Genomic DNA, 19,348 nt, shown 5'->3' with positions numbered 1-19,348 from the left:
GAGAAGTAGTTACCATGCATTTTACCAGAGCTAATTATTTAATCTTACAAATATAAAGTATACCAAACTTGAGCAAGAGAATCATAGAATACACCAAAATGTACCAAATGAAAAGTGTGTGGTCTATATTACACAGAAACCTAAACAGTCATTTGAACTCAACACAGCTCAAAGTGTAAGGTGCTGTTACATTTAGCATTCTGAGTGTCCACAATGAGGATGGTTAATGACCAGTAAAGTCATCTTTAAAAATAGATGTCTGTCTTTTTGAGAAGTACACACATTATACTGGAATGGACTGAAACATTGAAAAATAACAGCTGCCAGGGTGTTTTCAGCATTCATACTTAGGTATGCAAGACCAAATTAAATTTATATATATATATATATATATATATATATATATATATATATATATATATATATATATATATATATATATATATATACACACTGAGTGTACAAAACATTAGGAACACCTGCTCTTTCCATGAAATAGACTGACGAGGTGAATCCAGGTGAAAGCTATGATCCCTTATTGATGTAACCTGTTAAATCCACTTCAATCAGTATAGATGAAGGGGAGACAGTTTAAAGAAGGATTTTTAAGCCTTGACACAATTGAGACATGGATTGTGTATGTGTGCCATTCAGAGGGTAAATGGGCAAGACAAAAGATTTAAGTGCCTTTGAACGGGGTATCGTAGTAGGTGCCAGGCGCGCCGGTTTAAGTGTGTCAAGAACTGCAACCCTGCTGGGTTTTTCACGCTCAGCAGTTTCCCGTGTGTATCAAGGATGGTCCACCACCCAAAGGACATCCAGCCAATGTCAGGCCAGTGGTTGAAAACGGCTCATTGATGAAAGAGGCCAAAGGAGGCTGACACGAATTGTGCAGAGCAACAGATGGGCTACGGTTAGTCAACTGACGGTCCAGTACAACATTGTTCCCGAAAGACCCATAAAAGAATGCACTCGTCGTACCTTGACACGAATGGGGTATGGCAGCTGACGACCTAACAGAGTTCCACTTCTTTCAGATAAACACAAGAAACTGCGGTTGCAGTGGGCTAAGGAACGAAAACACTGGACACTGGAGGATTGGAAAAACATTGCCTGGTCTGATGAATCCCGGTTCCTGCTGTTTCACGCTGATGGGAGGACTAGTATGGAGAAAACCACATGAGTACATGCATCCATCATGCCGCGTGTCAACATTGCAGGCTGGTGGTGGTGGTGTGATGGTGTGGGGTGTGTTTTCATGGCACACACTGGGCCCCTTAATAAAAGTGGAGCAACGTTTGAATGCCACAGGATATCTGAACATCATTGCTAATCAGGTGCATCCCTTCATGGCAGCAGTGTATCCATCTGCTAATGGATTTTTTCAGCAGGATAATGCCCCATGCCACAAGGCTAGGACTGTCCAGGAATGGTTCCACGAACATGACAGTGAATTCAGCTTACTGCAGTGGCCTGCTCAGTCACCAGATCTCAATCCAATTGAGCATCTGTGGGATGAGATGGAACGAGCTATTCGTTCCATCACTACCAGCCAACTTGACACAACTGTGGGAAGCACTGGAGTCAACATGGGCCAGCATCCCTGTGGAATGCTTTCGACACCTTGTAGAGTCCATGCCCCGACGAATTGAGGCTGTTCTGAGGGCAAAAGGGGGTGCAACTCAATATTAGGAAGGTGTTCCTAATGTTTTGTACACTCTGTGTGTGTGTGTGTGTGTGTGTGTGTGTGTGTGTGCGTGTGTACATTATATATATACACACACATATGATTTGTCCCTAAAAAGCATGTTGTTGCAGTTCTGAATTCCTAGCAGGCTGTGTGTACAAATCCCCTAGTCTCTCCAGTCTATTCTGAGTGTCTGTTGTGACTGTGCACCCATATTAGTGGGACTGATGAGCTATGCTGTCTGAGTGGAACTGTCTGAGGATAGAGCAAATAGTGAAAACCCCCTTTCTCTACCCAAATAATCCCCAGGGTCAAAATGAGGCCACAGAATCACATTGGGGGGTGAACAGATCACTACAAAGTAGGGGTGTTAGATTCTGTTACATTTCCAAAACTTTTAAACATATTTGCAATGTTGGTAACCACCCTGATAACCCATAGTATGAAGCACACTAGTGAGTTTAAAAGAAACGGCAACACTATGAATATGCATATGACTACATGTGTACAACACTAATGAATATATGAAATAGACTATGAAAAAATACTGAATACAAAATAAATGACCATTGTATAGTCACAACTGTATAAGCACTAAGGCCAACATCTATATTTCACAAGTATAGTGTATTTCTGATAACATTTAAATGCTTAGACAAAATTAACGTTTAACATTTGGATAACATTAAACATAGATAGGATACGCAATAATTCTAAGTGGGTAAAGCAAAAATAATCATTGAGTGAACGACGACATAAACATAGAGGGAGGAAATGCTGAATTGAATTGATTACATTTGAGTTATTATTTTTTCTGTTCATATCACGTAGAATGAACCATTTAATGATGATCGATTTAATGAATTAATTTGTTTCTTGGTTTACAGATTGTCGTTGCAGTGGGGAGCTCAGAATTCAAATCTTGGTGAAGCCACAATTGTGACATCAGTGTAACAAGCTGGCCACTGAAACATTAACACTCACACAGGTAACATAAAATGATTTATACAGAATACAAGTGACCACAACCCACTAAACCTTTCAGACATTGCTTTGGAATTCCAAAAACAAATGAACATTACATTTGGTCTATCAAGCCTGAATCTCTTCAGTCATAGCATCCATCGTTTCTGTTTAGCATTAAAACTGCTTCAAATGCACAAGCAGAGCTTGGATTCCCATCAGACCCGCGCAACACATTCTGAAGAAACCCAGGTGCAATGTGTTATGGCATGTTGTTAGCACAGGTAAAAGGCAAGAGAAACAAGGATGCGGAAATTCCTATGGATGTATTACCAACAAAAATAAACAGGCCACAACCTGATGATTGAGAGAGAATAGATAGAGATAAGGATAGGGATACCAGAGGTCTGCATGAAGCGCATGTATCATGGAAGGAAAACTTACCAGATGAATATCTATATAAAGATGTGGATTTGTAAGAAAGAGCACAGCTCCAAGGAAGGATTTAGCAAAATGTTTCCTTGGAGCACATTATTTTCTTACTACAGCAGCTAGGTGTATCAGTACCTCACTGCTGTCAGTGCGTGTTCTCTTAGGGGTGTGCGATAATACCGATATACCGGTATATTGCGATATTCATCAGGCAATACAATAACCGGTATTTGAATAGCAATACCGGTATTTTTGGTTAAACTAATTCAGGGAAACATCTACAGGAAAATGTTGGCTATTATCTCACACGATAATCACTTCCTGCGATACCTCGTAATGCGAGCAGTGCTAACACAAAAGAAATATGACAGAAGCACACAGAGATTAAATTCCGCAAAGCAAAGGCACATGTCTGGAATCATTTTCTAATAAGAAAAATAATAAGGGTTGCTGTATTGCATCAAACATTGTGGTATGTTGTTTATGCAAGGCTGAAGTAAAATATGTTGGCAGTGTCATGGCAAATTTCGCCCTCCCCTTAGTCCTAAACGAGTCATGTGGCAATTTAGTTTCACGATTCAGTGAACTAAGTAAAAACCAAAATATATTTGTGCGTTTTTTATTGGTATTTAATCGTAATGTTGATATTTTTCTAGCTTGTTATTTATCATCTCTGAATGCTTTACATTACATTGATCTGTATGTGACTAAATACATAACCATTCATCTCAGTCTTAAGGAACTGTATTATGGCCTTCCATGGCTTCCTGTTTCACTGAGGTATAAAAATGAGGTAACACGCATATGAAATCCATTTGTTATCCATCACCATGGGGAAAGGCAAAGAACTCACAAATGGCCATGGTTGTTGACCTTCATAAAATCAGGCAACGGGTACAAAACAATAGCTAAAAAACGAAATATACCACTTAGCACTACATATATTTTTTTTAAGAAAAATAATCCATACAGATACGTTTGTCAAAAAGTCCAATATGTGGGAAATTACACCACCGTCGTCACACTGGTATTGTACCTCCACCATTTTGAAACGCCCACCGAGTCAGCTCCACAGGATGTTAGCTAACGTTACGAAGCGCTCTCGGCATGCAGCTCGTTCAATAGAAAGCAACACATAACGCGCTGCCTACAGAACGCACCCCTGATTTGATCACTGCCTGGAGACGTATTAGTGACGATAGTGTGGTTTCAGTCTATCTATATAATATACAGTGCCTTGCATAAGTATTCACCCCCCTTGGACTTTTCCATGTTTTGTAGTTTTACAACCTGGAATTAAAATGGATTTAATTAGGATTTTTTGTCACTGATCTACACAAAATAGTCCATAATGTCGAAGTGGGGAAATAAATCTACATATTTTTCAAAATTATTTACAAATAAAAAACTGAAAAGTCTTGATTGCATAAGTATTCACCCCCTTTGCTGTGACACCCCTAAATAAGCTCTGGTGCAACCAATTGCCTTCAGAAGTCACATAATTAGTTGAATGGAGTCCACCTGTGTGCAATTAAAGTGTCACATGATCTCAGATTAAATACACCTGTTTCTGGAAGGCCCCAGAGTTTGTTAGAGAGCATATCTAAACAAACAGCATCATGAAGACCAAGGAGCTATCAAAACAAGTCCGGGATAAAGTTCTGGAGAAGCACCAATCACGGTTGGGTTATAAAAAATATCCCAAACTTTGAACATCCCCCGGAGCACCGTTAAATCCATTATTAAAAAATGGAAAGAATATGGCACAACCGCGACTCTGCCTAGAGAAGGCCGTCCACCAAAACTCAGTGACCAGGTAAGGAGGGCATTAGTCAGAGAAGCAACCAAGAGGCCAATGGTAACTCTGAAGGAGCTGGAGAGATCCACAGCTGAGATGGGAGAAACAGTCCATGGGACAACTATAACCCGGACGCTCCACAAAGCTGGGCTTTATGGAAGAGTGGCGAGAAGAAAGCCATTGCTGAAAAAAACCCATATCAAATCCCGTTTGGATTTTGCCAAAAGGCATGTGGGAGACACAGCAAACATGTGGAAAAAGGTTCTCTGGTCTGATGAGACCAAAATTGAACTTTTTGGCCTTAGCGCAAAACGCTATGTGTGGCGCAAAGCCAACACTGCTCATCACCCTGAGAACACCATCCCCACGGTGAAGCATGGTGGTGGCAGCATCATGTTATGGGGATGCTTTTCATCGGCAGGGACTGGGAAAATGGTCAGGATTGAGGGCAAGATGGATGGAGCCAAATACAGGGAAATTCTAGAGGAAAACCTTTCAGTCTGCAAGACCTGGGACTGGGGTGGAGGTTCACCTTCCAGCGGACAATGACCCTAGACACACAGCCAAAGCTACACTGGAGTGGTTTAAAAACAAGAACCTGAATGTCTTAGAATGGCCCAGTCAAAGCCCAGACCTCAATCTGATTGAGAATCTGTGGCAAGACTTGAAAATTGCTGTTCACCAACGTTCCCCATCCAACTTGACAGAGCTTAAGCAATTTTGCCAAGAAGAATGGGCAAAAATTGCAGGATCCAGATGTGCAAAGCTGGTAGAGACTTACCCCAAAAGACTCACAGCTGTAATTGCTGCCAAAGGTGCTTCTACCAAGTATTGACTCAGGGGGTGAATCCTTATGCAACCAACAAATATCTTTTTTTTTTTTTGTTTAATTTTTTATTTTTTTTTTAACACAATTCGGGCTACCCTGAAGAATAATTTCAACTAGTCTCGTTTTTACATAAAGGGATGAAAACTAAATAAAGATGTGCCGGAGTGGCTCACCCGGTAGAAGCATTCAGCGCAGGTTCGCGTCCTGGCTGTGCGAAGTAGTTTGGTCTTCGCTGGGGACTCCAAAGGGAGCGTCGCATTGGCTCTGGCGCTCCCGTGGGTTAGGGAGGTAAAACCGTCAGGGGCTGTTTCTCCTCATCGTGCTACAGCAAACCCTGCTGGCCAGGCACCCAGTGAGCTCAGAGCAGACACCTGCAGGGCTGGCCTTTGTCCTCCAGAGGTCAGTAGCTCGCTGACATCCACTCGAGTTCCTGGGTGAAAAAAAGGAAGCTGGCTTGGTCATGGAATCGGAGGACGCCCACTGAATCTTCGGGTCTCCCGAGTCATATGGGGAATTGCTGCGGTGAGGAGAAAAGCGATTCCAAATTTGGAGAAAATCTGGGGAAAAATTATAATTGGACACAATCAATTAAAAAAAACTGGTCACGAGGGCCAAAATAAAGGTTTAAACAAAATACACAAACGTAACTGGGCTGGGCATTTGCCTTCACTGCAATTACAAACACACATCAAAACAGAGGTTAAACTCCCCTCCCTAAACAAAGGATTTCTGCTCCCCTTTAAACAGGTGGCCACTCCCAAATTAGCACTCAATTACCTAATTGGGGAATGGCCACACCTGTGATTGTTGGCAGAGACATAATTAACCCCATCCCTGCCAACCTTACATTCCACACACACTATTTACACAGTCATTTTCATTTGCTACTGTGAAACCCGACAAAAGCACACAAAAACAATTAGATTTCTTGTAGTTAGGGCAATGGTAGGCCAGGTGTACAGGCTACGTGACATTGTTAGTTTATTTTGGCACGTGAACCGAACAGGAAAAAATCTGCTTCTACGTCAATCATTTAATCATGTACGTGGATACATACATACATCAATAAGTCATTTAAATACCATACATTTTACCACTGCACCCATATCCTGTAATGCAATACCCTCATTATTTGACTTTGTCCTACTTACTTGTTAAAGCCACTATTTCTTTTTACAGCATTTATTTACCATTACCAAGGAAACTGTTCCATTAAACCCATGTTACTGTAGCAGTGCCAAACAGCAGTGCAGATTATAATCGTGAGAATGGGCAGAAGGGTGTCTCCAGAAAATTGGCAGAGGGAAATGCAAAACGAAGCTGAGTCTAACTTGCATCCTACTGCTTTCCTGTTAACACATTTGCAGGGCGCTACCCTTTCTAGGGGACCCCCAGTTGCCAATAAAATCCATTTTGTCCTGCCATAAGTTCAGTACACTTTGTTACCAGAACCTAAAAGTGCTCTCTCTTCTAATAAAAGTACTTCTGTTCCAAACCCTTAGATCATGGGAAGGGACGCCATGTTGTGGCGAGATTCTGATTCCAGGGAAGAATTAAGGGGGCAGGTTACGACTTTTGATTCATAAACTGATGCAAATTGTAATTTTTCATTTATTTAATACCAATTTAGTATTTTAATAATAACTGTTTTGTTTTGAAATAGGGTTTAATTTGATTATTATTATTTTGATTAGTTTTAAATACGTTCTTACCTGAAGACAAACTCACAATACTCTCAACAAGAAGAGAAAATGCAAATGTAAGTTAGGATAAAAAGGCAGCTTGTACCAAGGAAAATATACTGTGTAAAAAAAAAATAAACTCAACAGGATGTGCTGTCGTATATGCAAGAATGAAGTAGCAGCGTCTGGTTACTCAGTTCATATTTACACACAAGTTGCCTACTCAGGAGGCGGCACAGCAGTGGGTTTGAAACTGTAGTAACCAAGGTTACTGAATCATGGCACACAAGCTGAATCTAATTCAATTGTGAAGTTTCATCCAGGGCTGTAGTACAACAGCGTGGCAATGATTACACATTTATCAGTATAACTTTATGGTCAAGGGAATGTAATCATGGTTGGACTGGATTTGTGGTGTTACTGTGTAATACATGAATGGGTACCCGTTTTTGAATTGATTAAAACAACCTTGAGCGCTGTATAATATGACACACCACAAAAAATGTGTATGTTACACAAGCTTGCACACAGCTTGAAGTGTTGCTAGCTATGGGATAGCGAAGTAATGGGTAAAAGATAAAGTAGGAGCTTTGTTGATTTTGATTTGATGATGACATCACAACAGAGTCTATTCAATTGATCTCAATGGTGGCAGGTCTAAATACAGCTGGTGTTTGTGTGTGGGATTCTCAAGGGTATTGGCAGGTTTGGTCCTAATTTAATAGTTACCAGATCCATGTAGATCAATAGAGTAGACCCCAGCAACTGTTCCCCTCCTGGATTGTAGGAACATGTGTTCCCACAGCAGTGATGGTTGGTTGTGTCTGGATTGCAATTCTTGGCGAAATTAAAATCATTCCCAAACTCAGCTCCCTTATCATACCAATAAGTGCTCTTATTACTCAGATATATTTAAAAACAAGAGAGCATTTGAAATGCTTAAGCAGTTGTTATAAATTACCCCAAACGCTTCCATCCACGTCTGTAATGGTCCAAAGAGGCACTGTGGTTTGTTTGGTTTGTGACATTTTTAGCAACCAGAGCACTTATGATTCTATTCTTAGTCACTGCTTGTTAATGTTATTTTGTGTTTCAATTCTGAAAGAAGCCATATTTCAAACTGAGTTTTGGCGTGAGAAGTTCTTAGAAACAAACTAATGATCATTAGTAAATGGACAGATGTTATCTCCAAAGCACTATAAAACTTCCAAAGAGAGAAGTCTTGTTTTGAATTTAAGGTTATTACCTCACATGTACAATGTTTATTTACAGTATAGTCTCTTTATACTGTCCCCTACTGCTCAGAATAAAAATGCCAGCATAGTAAGACTCCCAAACACAATTTTGCTAAACATGTTACTGTCAATAAGTTTCATATTTGGAGGGGCTGGGCTCACTGTGGTTGTGAGGCCTTGTTGCTTTGAACATTGTCCTTTGAAGTTCATTAATGCTTTAATACAAGCTCATATCATCACCAAATAAAGCACTAAACAGTGAAACAATTATTTGAAAAACCTTTCCACTACAGTGCTACAGTGTTTGACTAGGTGAGGTCACATACCAGTGTAGCGTGGAGAGGGAAATAATAACAAGACAGAAATGTCAATTCAACACCGAGGAGGTAGGTTTATTTTCCCTTTCTTTTCTTACAGCAGTTTCTAAGAGTCGCAGGGCTGAACTCTTTAATATATACGGTGCGTTTCTTTCTTTCTTCAACCAGCAAGACAACTAAACACTCAGGGTCTCCTGATCCAGACCGGGTTTCGGTGAGGAAGTTGATCCTGTGGCTATCCCCTAAACAGCAACGCCACAGCGAGAGCTACACTAGCTTCTGCTCCCCATTGACACTGCAAAACTCCACACTCCCCACTCTCCGAACTTCCTGTCTGGATCAGGATTCTGTGGCGTCTCTAGCCAAAATACTGTGCATATAACCAAAACAGAAATGCATTTAAGAAACTTAAATATAACCATAAATAATAATCCTGCATTACAACTAAAATGTATTACTTTTCATGCTAATTCCTATATATATATATTTATTTTAGTGCTGCTGTATTTACTCCTACACCGGTATTAGTACATAGTGCTGGGTTCCATAAACTTTACAGTAAAATACCAGTATGCTCCAGTGCGTAATTGTATTCTTTTAAATAAATTTTATTCAAGTTAACACTAGCAACGCAGAATCGTAAAAAAATGAGTAAGTTATAAGCACTTGCTTCTTCAACCGTCGGACCCGCAGTTTATGCGGCATATTGAAATCAATATAATATAGCCAACAATTTAGTCTGGGCTTTGTAATAAAATCAACGTCATTGTGAAATAATGTATTATAATTCAGTGCTTGAAACACTGATGAAAGTCATTCTACACATCATACATTATTATTATTTGCACTACACTACATTTCCCAGGCAGAACGAGTGTGCCACCCTGAGTGTGACGGTGCAAAAAATAAATAAATAAATAAATAAATAAATAAATAAATAAATAAATAATGTGCGTATTCTAAGCTCTGCACAGATCAGTGACCATCGGGACTGATGCTAAACGAAAGCCAGAGACTGTTGCATTTTACAACGCAACGAAGTACGGTGTGGATATACTGGATCAAATGGCACAGCTGTATTCTGTCAAAGGTGGTACTTGCAGGTGGCCTGTGGCTGTTTTCTATGTTTTGGACCTGGCAGCCGTCAACGCTTTGGTTTTGTACAAGGAGTGCACCGGCAACACAATCACTCGGAGGGACTTCAACATTTTAGGAAACATTTTGATAAGAGACACGAAAGCCGGCTGGCAAATGCCCCTCAACCTTCAGCCAGCACTACGCCCACTGGCACATGGAATAGAAGACAATACCAGGTTGCTAAATGCAGTAAAAACAGAACTTTTTATATCTGTGCCCGTTGAGAAAAGGCAGTCTGTGGCAAATGCACTGGTACAGTTGAAAAGTGTGTTTTCTGCGTAGACTGTACTTAGAACGCTGTAATAGAACTCTGAACAGACAGACAGCCTTTGAACTCTGTTTCACTCAAAGTGCTTTCACGTTGCATATGTTATATTTTTGTTTTATGCTATTTTTTTAACTAGTTATTTATGTTTTATAATTTTATATGTGCACACAACTTTCTACACCTGTTTACACAGAAGTTTATTGCGTAAAGCTTACTTATTAAAGTTTTTCATGTTTATGTATATGTGCTCTTTTTGAAAAAAATAAGGAAAAAGTTACTTTTTCAATGTAAATACGGTGTTTCTGCTCTGAAAATGTTATGTGTCATGTTCATAAATAAAAATATTAAGTTGTATCCGATTGTTTGTTTTTCATTTTCATATCGAAACCGTTTTAAAATGGAGTCGTACATTTTGCGAGTGCGGCGGTTGCATGCAGTCCGAAATCTCGCCGGTTCTACTGTTAATTCAATTAATTTTGTTTCTATTTATAATGTTTTGCCACACTGTTTTTTTAAGCTTTTCTTTATTAATTTATTTGAGCTGGGGTAGGGATTTTTTTTTTTTTTTTTTTTTTTCATTATTGAGAGCAGTGTTTATCAAGGGCGACGTCTATTACAAATCTGTAATCTGAGATATATAGGGCAGCGCTCATTCAAGGGCGGCAGTAATTCAAAGTAATACGGTATTAATCTGTTTTATTTTATTGGAATTTATAAAATCCAGGCTATATCCAGACTGTCTATTTCCAAAAACATATACCATATTAGGTTTGGGATTGTTGTGTTGTTTAATGTGGGAGAAAGGAAGAGTCTGGACTCACTCGAGGCTCTCAGGAAGCTAAACTAAATTTTATTTCTCTTGATAGAGCAAACCTAACATGTGAGGTCACTCACTGGGGGTGTGGCTATGGCTGTAGAACATCCTACCACTACATCTCCCCTTCTGGCAAAAGAAAATTATTATTTTTTTGTTTAAACTCAAACACTTTTAAACATGTTTAACTATGGAGGCCAGGGTAGACTGTCTGAGCACTCCAATCTGAGTGAGAAGTTTATTTTGCCTCCTAATTCACTTGCCATATTTTTAACTATAGTGATCGAAAGATTCAGTCTTTTGGGAGGAATTGATAAATGTCCAGATTTTGTATAAGTTCCTTGCCTCTGAACAGTAGGTTAATTGGCACATGCGGCTGAAGATCGGCAGGTGTATGTGGTTGCACCACAGTTGTTGGCTGTTCATCGGGTAAGTAAGGCACATCCAAATCACTCTCCTCTTCTCCGGGATTAGTGAGACGCCTGTTGCGTCGTATCTCACCTTGTGGAGTCCTCATCACATACTATCTTGGAGCATGTTGTCTGATCACTTTAGCAGAGATTCTTTAGTCAGAAATCAAGACATTTTCTCCAGTGGTAAGTGGTGACAAGGATCGGGCTTGGTGTCTATGATCCATGTGCTTGTTTACTCTTCTCTCGGCTGTACCGTTCAAACTGCTCCAGCTTTCCTTGTTGGGAATGTTGAGATGAATTAGCGTTGGCAAAATTGGAAGAGTTGTTCTCAGCTGTTGACCCATCAGAAGTTCACCTGGGCTGTACCCATTTGCTAGTGGAGTGGAGCGGTAAGCTAATCAAAGCTTGATAGGGATCATGCGTTTTCAAGAGCAGCTATTTGATCATCTGTACCTTTCCGCCTCTTCATTCACCTGTGGGTGTTGTGGGCTACTAGTAATGTGTTGAAATCCATATGCTTTTGCAAAGTTGCTTAAGGTAGAACAGCTGTATTGCGATCCTTTGTCTGACACAACTGTCTCTGGAATTCCATTCTGTGTGAACACTGCTTTGAGGTGTTCCATAATGGCTGCTGAAGATGTAGACGACAGTTTGTCAATTTCCATGTAATGGGAGGAGTAGTCAATTGTAAGGAGGTATTTAAGACCTTTCAGTTCAAAAAGATCTGTGGCAACTTTTAGCTATGGATAATCAGGAAACTCTGAGACTCGTAGAGGTTCAACTGGAGTCCTTCTGGGTTTTCTGCATATATCACACCGGTCAACTAAAGTGCTCAACTGGGTGCTAAGGCCAGGCCACCACACTGTTAGTTTGGCCCTTCGCCTGCACTTCACAATGCCTTGATGCCCGTGATTTAGTTTGTCGAGAATTGCTGATTGAAGAGAAGGAGGTATCACCAGCCTGGTCCCTTTCATAAGAAGGCGATCTAGGACAGTGAGTGTGGGTCTCTCAAGTCAAAAAGGTCTCAGGTCATCTGTTCCTTTTATATTTGGCGGCCATCCCTGCTCACAGAATCTTATGACTTGTTTGCAGATGGGGTCTTCAAGCAGCTTCTCACGGATTTGATCCAGTCTGCTTTGTGAAGCAGGAAGATTAGCACTGATGAGTGCAAGATAAATGTTGGTGTCTTCCACGAGAGCTGAGTCAATATCGGTAACATCATTTTGGCACAGCATTCTGGACAGTGTATCTGGCGTTGTGGATTCTTTGTCTGGTATGTGTGTGAATAATTTATGAGACGCATCAGGAATCTCTGTATCATGGTATATATATATATATTGGCCTTGGTCTTTAGTGAACTGCATTTTGATTGGAGAGTCATCCCTGAAGTTTATCCTGTGAATATTTCACTACAGTTAATATTTTGTTTATTTAGTTTTGGGTTTATAAATATTTTGGACGATTTAGTATGATTTCTGGTAAGCTTGTACTTAAGCTTGTGATTGCCGAATCTCCCGACAAAAAAAATAAAAAATAAAACACTCATCTAGCTTTCTGTCTATCTAACTTTACTTTCGTTTTGAAAGTTTATAAAATCATCCTTGATTGGTTGTTGGAGCCTTTGGAGATGTTAGTCATTTGGTAAGCAACCAATGGTTGTTTAAAAAGGCTTAAAATGGGTGACAAGCGTCACCATTACATTATCGTTCATATATGAATAATTTCTAGTGGCGCCGTAGCGAAAGTGTTAAAGATAATAGTGATTATCATGATAATCAATATCAATCCTATAGCCTTTTTGAATGGGACAGGAGGCAGACCATTTATAATGAAGTATAAATGAGGTTATGGTAATTAATCTAGGCTATGCTGTCAACAAGGACAAGTGCTTTCCAAAAACGGTATTTTCCTAAATCAATCAGCAAACTTAAGTTTTGTTTTCTTCTGAATTTAAAATTCTTAAGCGGTTTCGATGGGCAAATCCAGTTTTGTGGTTCACAAAGGGATTTCCTGTCCCAAAAATTTAGGTTTTATTCTTGTTGAAAGGAAGAACTTCTGAAGCTAAATGACACAGGAAAATGAATAGTCTCATTTTAGTTATGATTGATACAGCTGTTGTCTGTTATCAGTAAATTAGGTTTCAGTAGGAACAAGACTATAATGATGCTTTGAATCAAGAGTTCCACAACCGGGTGCATACTTTGGGAACAGCAACAAGCAAAAAGAAACAGTGCAGGCTGTGTCAATCTCCACCCTCTTCAATGCAAATGGTACACCGTACGATAATAGTTTAATAGCAGTGTACATCTACAGGATAGGGGTGTTTGAACATTTAAACATCAGCCAAATGTTAAATGTAGAATTTTGCCTTAAATATTAAATTTGTCAACAATATGTAGGCCAAACAGACTGTAATACAGCAGGTGTTAGCCATAGTGTACAGTGTAGACAGACCAATTTTACACAAATACATGTTGCTGTAATTCATAAAAAGCGATGGAAGGCTTCTTATGATGGCCTTTTGATTGCTGTCAAACATTCCCATTATAGTATGTTGCAGTTTAAATGTTTAAAATGTGTTTTATCCTAAAGTCTAAACATTTATGGAATTACCAAAAAAACAAACACCCCTACTAGAAGATATAATACAACCATGAGCAATCTACAATATTAAATGCTGTACTCCCAACAAAGAACTCATGGAAACTTCAACCTAAAATCAAATGTAATTAACAACTAAGTGATTTGGTAGAGGTCACAACCCACACCTCTGAAAAAACGGCTTCATTGTGCTATTTATCTGCAAAGTCTTTTCAGGACAGTCTGTTCACGCACTTGGCAGGGGAGGTGACTGGCCAAAGGAAAGAAAGCGCACTTCATATTGTTAACTCAGCATTTCCGTGGCATCTGGCCACAACATTGTTTCAGTTTATACAATAACATTTTTTTTTTTTAAATCAACACAGTCAAAAGCACACTGCTGTTTTTGCAACAACAACAAAAAAACAATTCCAGAATGTCTACAAGTACAATATATCTAGCACTATTATATCTCCCCAGGTCCTTGTGAGGCTGATGGCAGTAAGTACAGTGCTCTACAGTATAATTAAGGCTTCTGTTTTTCGGTTTCTATTCATTTTATTTTTCGATGCTTATTTTTAGCTGTTTGAGTTTTAAGTAAATCTCATTTTTTCATGGCTTTCGCTTTTTATGGTCACTAAGTATAATATATACAGTTGTAGTCAACAGTTTACATACCCCAGTGGAAATTTATAATTTCTAGGAAATTTCTCGAAAACAAAGAATTAAAGGAAAAATCTTTTGTACCAAAAGTTTTGCTTTTGTGGATGAGCAAGAAAAGTTACAAGAAATAGATGTCTACAATTATTTATTTCAGCAATTTATTTTGCAAAACGCCGAAAATGCTAATTCAAAAGTCTTCATACCCTGACAAGCTAATAGCTAGTTGAGGCACCTTTAGCAATAATAACCTCTTTTAACGATTAGGATATTTGTCAATGAGCTTTTGGCATGATTCTTTAGAGATTTCGGACTATTCTTCAAAGCAAAATTGTTCCAGTTCATTCAAATTCCAAGGACTTCTCTTGTGCACAGCCTTCTTCAACTCATACCAAAGATTCTCAATCGGATTTAGATCGGGACTTTGACTAGGCCATTCCAGAACCTTGATTTTATTCTTCTTTAAACATTCTGAAGTAGATTTTGATGTGTGCTTTGGATCATTGTTGTGTTGGAACGTCCAGTTGCGCTTTAAACCAAGTTTTGTAGAGGAGGGTTTAGGATGATTAGCCAATATCTTTTGGTATGCTATGGAATCCATTTTAACATGTATGGGAACTGTTTCCTGTGCCATTAAAGGAAAAACAGCCTCATAAAAGGATATTACCACCTCCATGCTTGACAGTAGGTATGGTATTCTTTTCTTTGAACGCCTCACCAGACTTTATCCAAATGTATCGACTATCATTGTGACCAAATGGCTCGATTTTTGTTTCATCACTAAACAGAAACTTTGATCAGAACTATCTCTTTCCTTGGCCTGCGACCATTGAGACCTTCACCATGCAATACTTGACCTATGGTTGAAATGGAAACCCCAGTCCCACTTGCAGCCAATTCACTTTTAATATCTTTGGCAGTCAATCTTGGATTGTTATTAACCTTCCTCACAATTCATCTACTTGTTCTTGGTGAAAGAACCTTCTTTCTTCCAGACCGAGGGAGCGTTGTGACAGTACCATGAGTCTTGTACTTCTTGATAAAAGAAACAATAGTTAAAATTGGGATACTCCAATGCTTGGAAATCATCTTGTATCCTCCAGCTTTATGACAATAAATAATTCAGATAGCTCTTTACTTTTTCCCATATTGACTTATTGGTAATGACAGCAACCATCCTATGCCTAACCCTTTTTATACTCTAAGAATGTTCACCTACAATCCAGCATTTTCTATACTTTTCTAGAACTAGCGTCTGCATTATCATATTGAAATCATAGCTTCGAGGGGTATGAATACTTATGAATTATCATTTTTGGAGTTTTTAAAAAAATTGCTAAAATAAATAATACTAGACATCTACTTCTTGTAACTTTTTCATCATCCACAAAAGCAAAACCTTTGCTACAAATATATATATATATATATATATATATATATATATATATATATATATATATATATATATATAATGTGATCAGCCACGCCAGGTTTGGGGCTGTTTGAAAGTGACTTGCATGTATTCAAGTTAAAACCCACAGAATACCACACCCCATCGCAGACACTAGTCACCAAAGAGACGCCCACCTGTTTCGCTAGTCAATAACTAGCCATGGAAAAAAAACTCATTGGACTATATTCTTTTGGCTATTTAATCCAACTTGCCTTAAAGGGGAAGTTACATTCAAATTTGATTAACTATCTCTCACACCAAGTAAGGGAAATCTGGAAAACTAAAAGTTCTACACCAAATGAATAGAGTACTTGCTGTGGTAATGGGGGGAAATTATTTTCTAAGGAGACTTTTCTATTTGTACTCAAGACCCAGAAAAACAAAAAACAAGCACTATCCCATATCAAGTATAGTTACCTCTACTAAGAAGTCACATGGGCCGTGCCATATGAAATCATTTCACCAAACGAGTCATGGATTAATGTAGAGATAATGGGCGGTTGTACTTAGAACAAAGAACACCAAAATGCATTTCTTCTAGCACCGATCATTTCCAAGATATGATCACAAATTTGTTTGGCCCAAAAATGCCATCATGAAAGGCTTTTCATGAATAAGTTTTGCTCTTTGCAATCACACATGAGTAAAAAAAAAAATCAAACAATCCCATCATCACCAGGTCATAAAATGACCTTGTGATTAGATAAAAGGTTGTTAAAGAAAAGTTGTTCAAGGTTGCACTGTAATTTGGCAACAAAATGATGGTAAATGCAAGGTTTCTCAGGGAAGCTGGCTGGTTAGAACATAACAGAGTATATACAGACGAGATCTACTGTAAATTGTCCTGACTCCTGCAAGACTGAGTTCCAGGGCTAATCACTCAACAATTAGCCCCTACTAATTGAAACCAACGTTATGCACATAAAAAGACATTCTCTTGTTTAACAGCTGCTGTTTGTTGGATTAAATAAACACAAAAAAACAAGGTACAGAGAGAGCCTAAGAGTGCTGAATCAAAAAATGGGCGTTTCAAAACCACAGGGCAGCAATTAAAAAATAATCTGCTCCTGTCTGCACATTCCAGAATTAAGCCCTTTTTTGTATCTTTTCCCAAAGCCCTAACATCAGTCACGTGAAGGGCTCAGTGGCACTCACATGTAGCTCCGAGGGCTCTGGAAGAAACTCCACGTCCTCTCCAAAAATGAAGTCCGGGGGCAGGTCCGGAGTGCAGCCGTTGAATATGATGTCCCCTGATAGGCAGAACAACAACACAGAGCGAGAGAGATGAGTAACACACTGGGGGTCAGAAACAAAACCTTTCACCCACCAAGCCTACAGCCCCAGATAAAACAAGCATGTTAGGAACCGACATCCCCAGTCACGACTGAATACAAAATTAAATGTCAAATGCATTTAGATCAAACTTGTTACTGGCAAAGATCACAATTTCTGTGCCATTGGTATCCCAAAAAGACATGTCAGGCAGGTTACCTCCACATATCCCTAGATTTTGATGTTGATAAAATGTCATAACCAGACAGGATCACAACTGGGAAAGGGGTTCTCTAAATATAAGACCCTTTCCAGCTGCAGGGAAGCAATGATGAGGTCATTTTAAACGAAACGTTTGCTATGTCCATTCCATGGTTTTAAAATGTTACTACATTATAACCTCCTACTATAACCTTTAATTATTTCTTAACAAAGATGCCCAAGTGCCCCCTGCTGGTAGACCTTCCCCTGAGAGCCAGTACTGCCTGCCTCTGGTTTTACAGAACACCACTACCCTCACGGGTAAAGCCAATGCTTTCAGGAAAAGGAAGGGGACCAATTAGGCATTACAAAAAAAAAAAAAAAAATTAAAGACAGGAGTACAAATTGAATAAATTAACTGAAAAACCATAACTCTAGAAACTGAGCAAAAAATTTGAAATGCTAAAAATGTATAGACTTTTGGGATTTCTAGAAAAAAAAAAAACTAAACACGGTCCTTACTCATGGAGGATGAGATGCTGCTACAGTATCAAACTATTTTATTGACCGGCTTCTTGAACCAGACCAGCAATCCTGTGCGTAATATCCTTACGATCTTATGCTCTATTAGACAAAAAGTCCTGCAGACCTTGATGCAGGGATGCCATGCAAATCAAGGCTATACAAATGGTGACCCTTCTGTACATTAGCCTGTATCTTGGCTCAAAATTGTATTCTTGCGATGCACAGTTCTACATAGTTGCTTTAAATTGAGACCCATTCGGTACAGTCCACCAGATGAGCCCATAAACGGTCCATACTGGTAGAAATATTTTGCTTTAAAAAGAAAGCTACAAAACCCATTATACTGTGGCAATAAAAGAAATACTAGCTATTTTAGGCTTGTCTCTAGTGAAGGTAGGCTTTTCTGGAAACTATTCAACGGGATATAAAGGGCTTTTGTTTGTTTTGTTAGATAAATAAATTGGTACTTCAAAAGCAGGAATGCCAAGTCAAAGATGCAAGGTCACAGTGGTGAAGTGTGCTTTAAAACAAGAGATTAAGGGCACTTTTCATACCCCGAGAATAAGACAAAGACTCCACTGTATTAGATTTATTTGGTGGAGGACTTGTGAGCAGCTGTCTACCAATGCTGTTTGCAATAGATTTGTTGCTGTTGCTCCCCCACAATACCAAGTCTACTGGTAATCATCATTAAACACCTACATGCTTCTTTGAGCCAGGCAGGAAAAGTGGCTTAAAATTAGAGAACCTTTGATATGCTTAACATACCCAGAAAAAGTACACTTTGTCTACACAAAGATCATGGTAGACAAGAGATTGGCTTGGTCTTCTAAATAAAGCATGTGCCATTAATATCCTGGCTCCTATATTCCAGCAAAGACTGCAAAACATGTCAAGTGCAAGCATAAGAATATATCATTTTGGAAAATGTACTTTCCTGGCCACTTTACTGCATCAAAAAGAGTGAAGAATGGGTGTGTAAGCCCTGCACTTATTCCTGCGTGGAAAAGGTTAATTTCTCCCCCTTATGATTTTAAGAGGGACTACAGAGGAAGCAGAAAGAAGGACAATTTCAGCAACAC

At 39.0% G+C, this 19,348-nt stretch overlaps 1 protein-coding gene across 1 annotated transcript in view; it reads right to left on the bottom strand.

Annotated features, from left to right (window-relative positions):
- The window catches only part of LOC117403128 (BRISC and BRCA1-A complex member 2), a 113,847-nt gene that overhangs the window by 86,195 nt on the left and 8,304 nt on the right, over window positions 1-19,348 (bottom strand). The window contains exon 4 of the mRNA XM_034005145.3: window positions 17,424-17,518. Within this exon, the coding sequence (XP_033861036.1) occupies window positions 17,424-17,518 (95 nt within the window). The remainder of the gene's footprint in view (window positions 1-17,423; window positions 17,519-19,348) is intronic.

Source organism: Acipenser ruthenus, chromosome 5 (assembly GCF_902713425.1).
Source record: "Acipenser ruthenus chromosome 5, fAciRut3.2 maternal haplotype, whole genome shotgun sequence".
Lineage (NCBI taxonomy): Eukaryota > Metazoa > Chordata > Actinopteri > Acipenseriformes > Acipenseridae > Acipenser > Acipenser ruthenus.
Note: the sequence above shows the minus strand (reverse complement) of the source record. Positions and strands in the feature narration are given on the sequence as shown.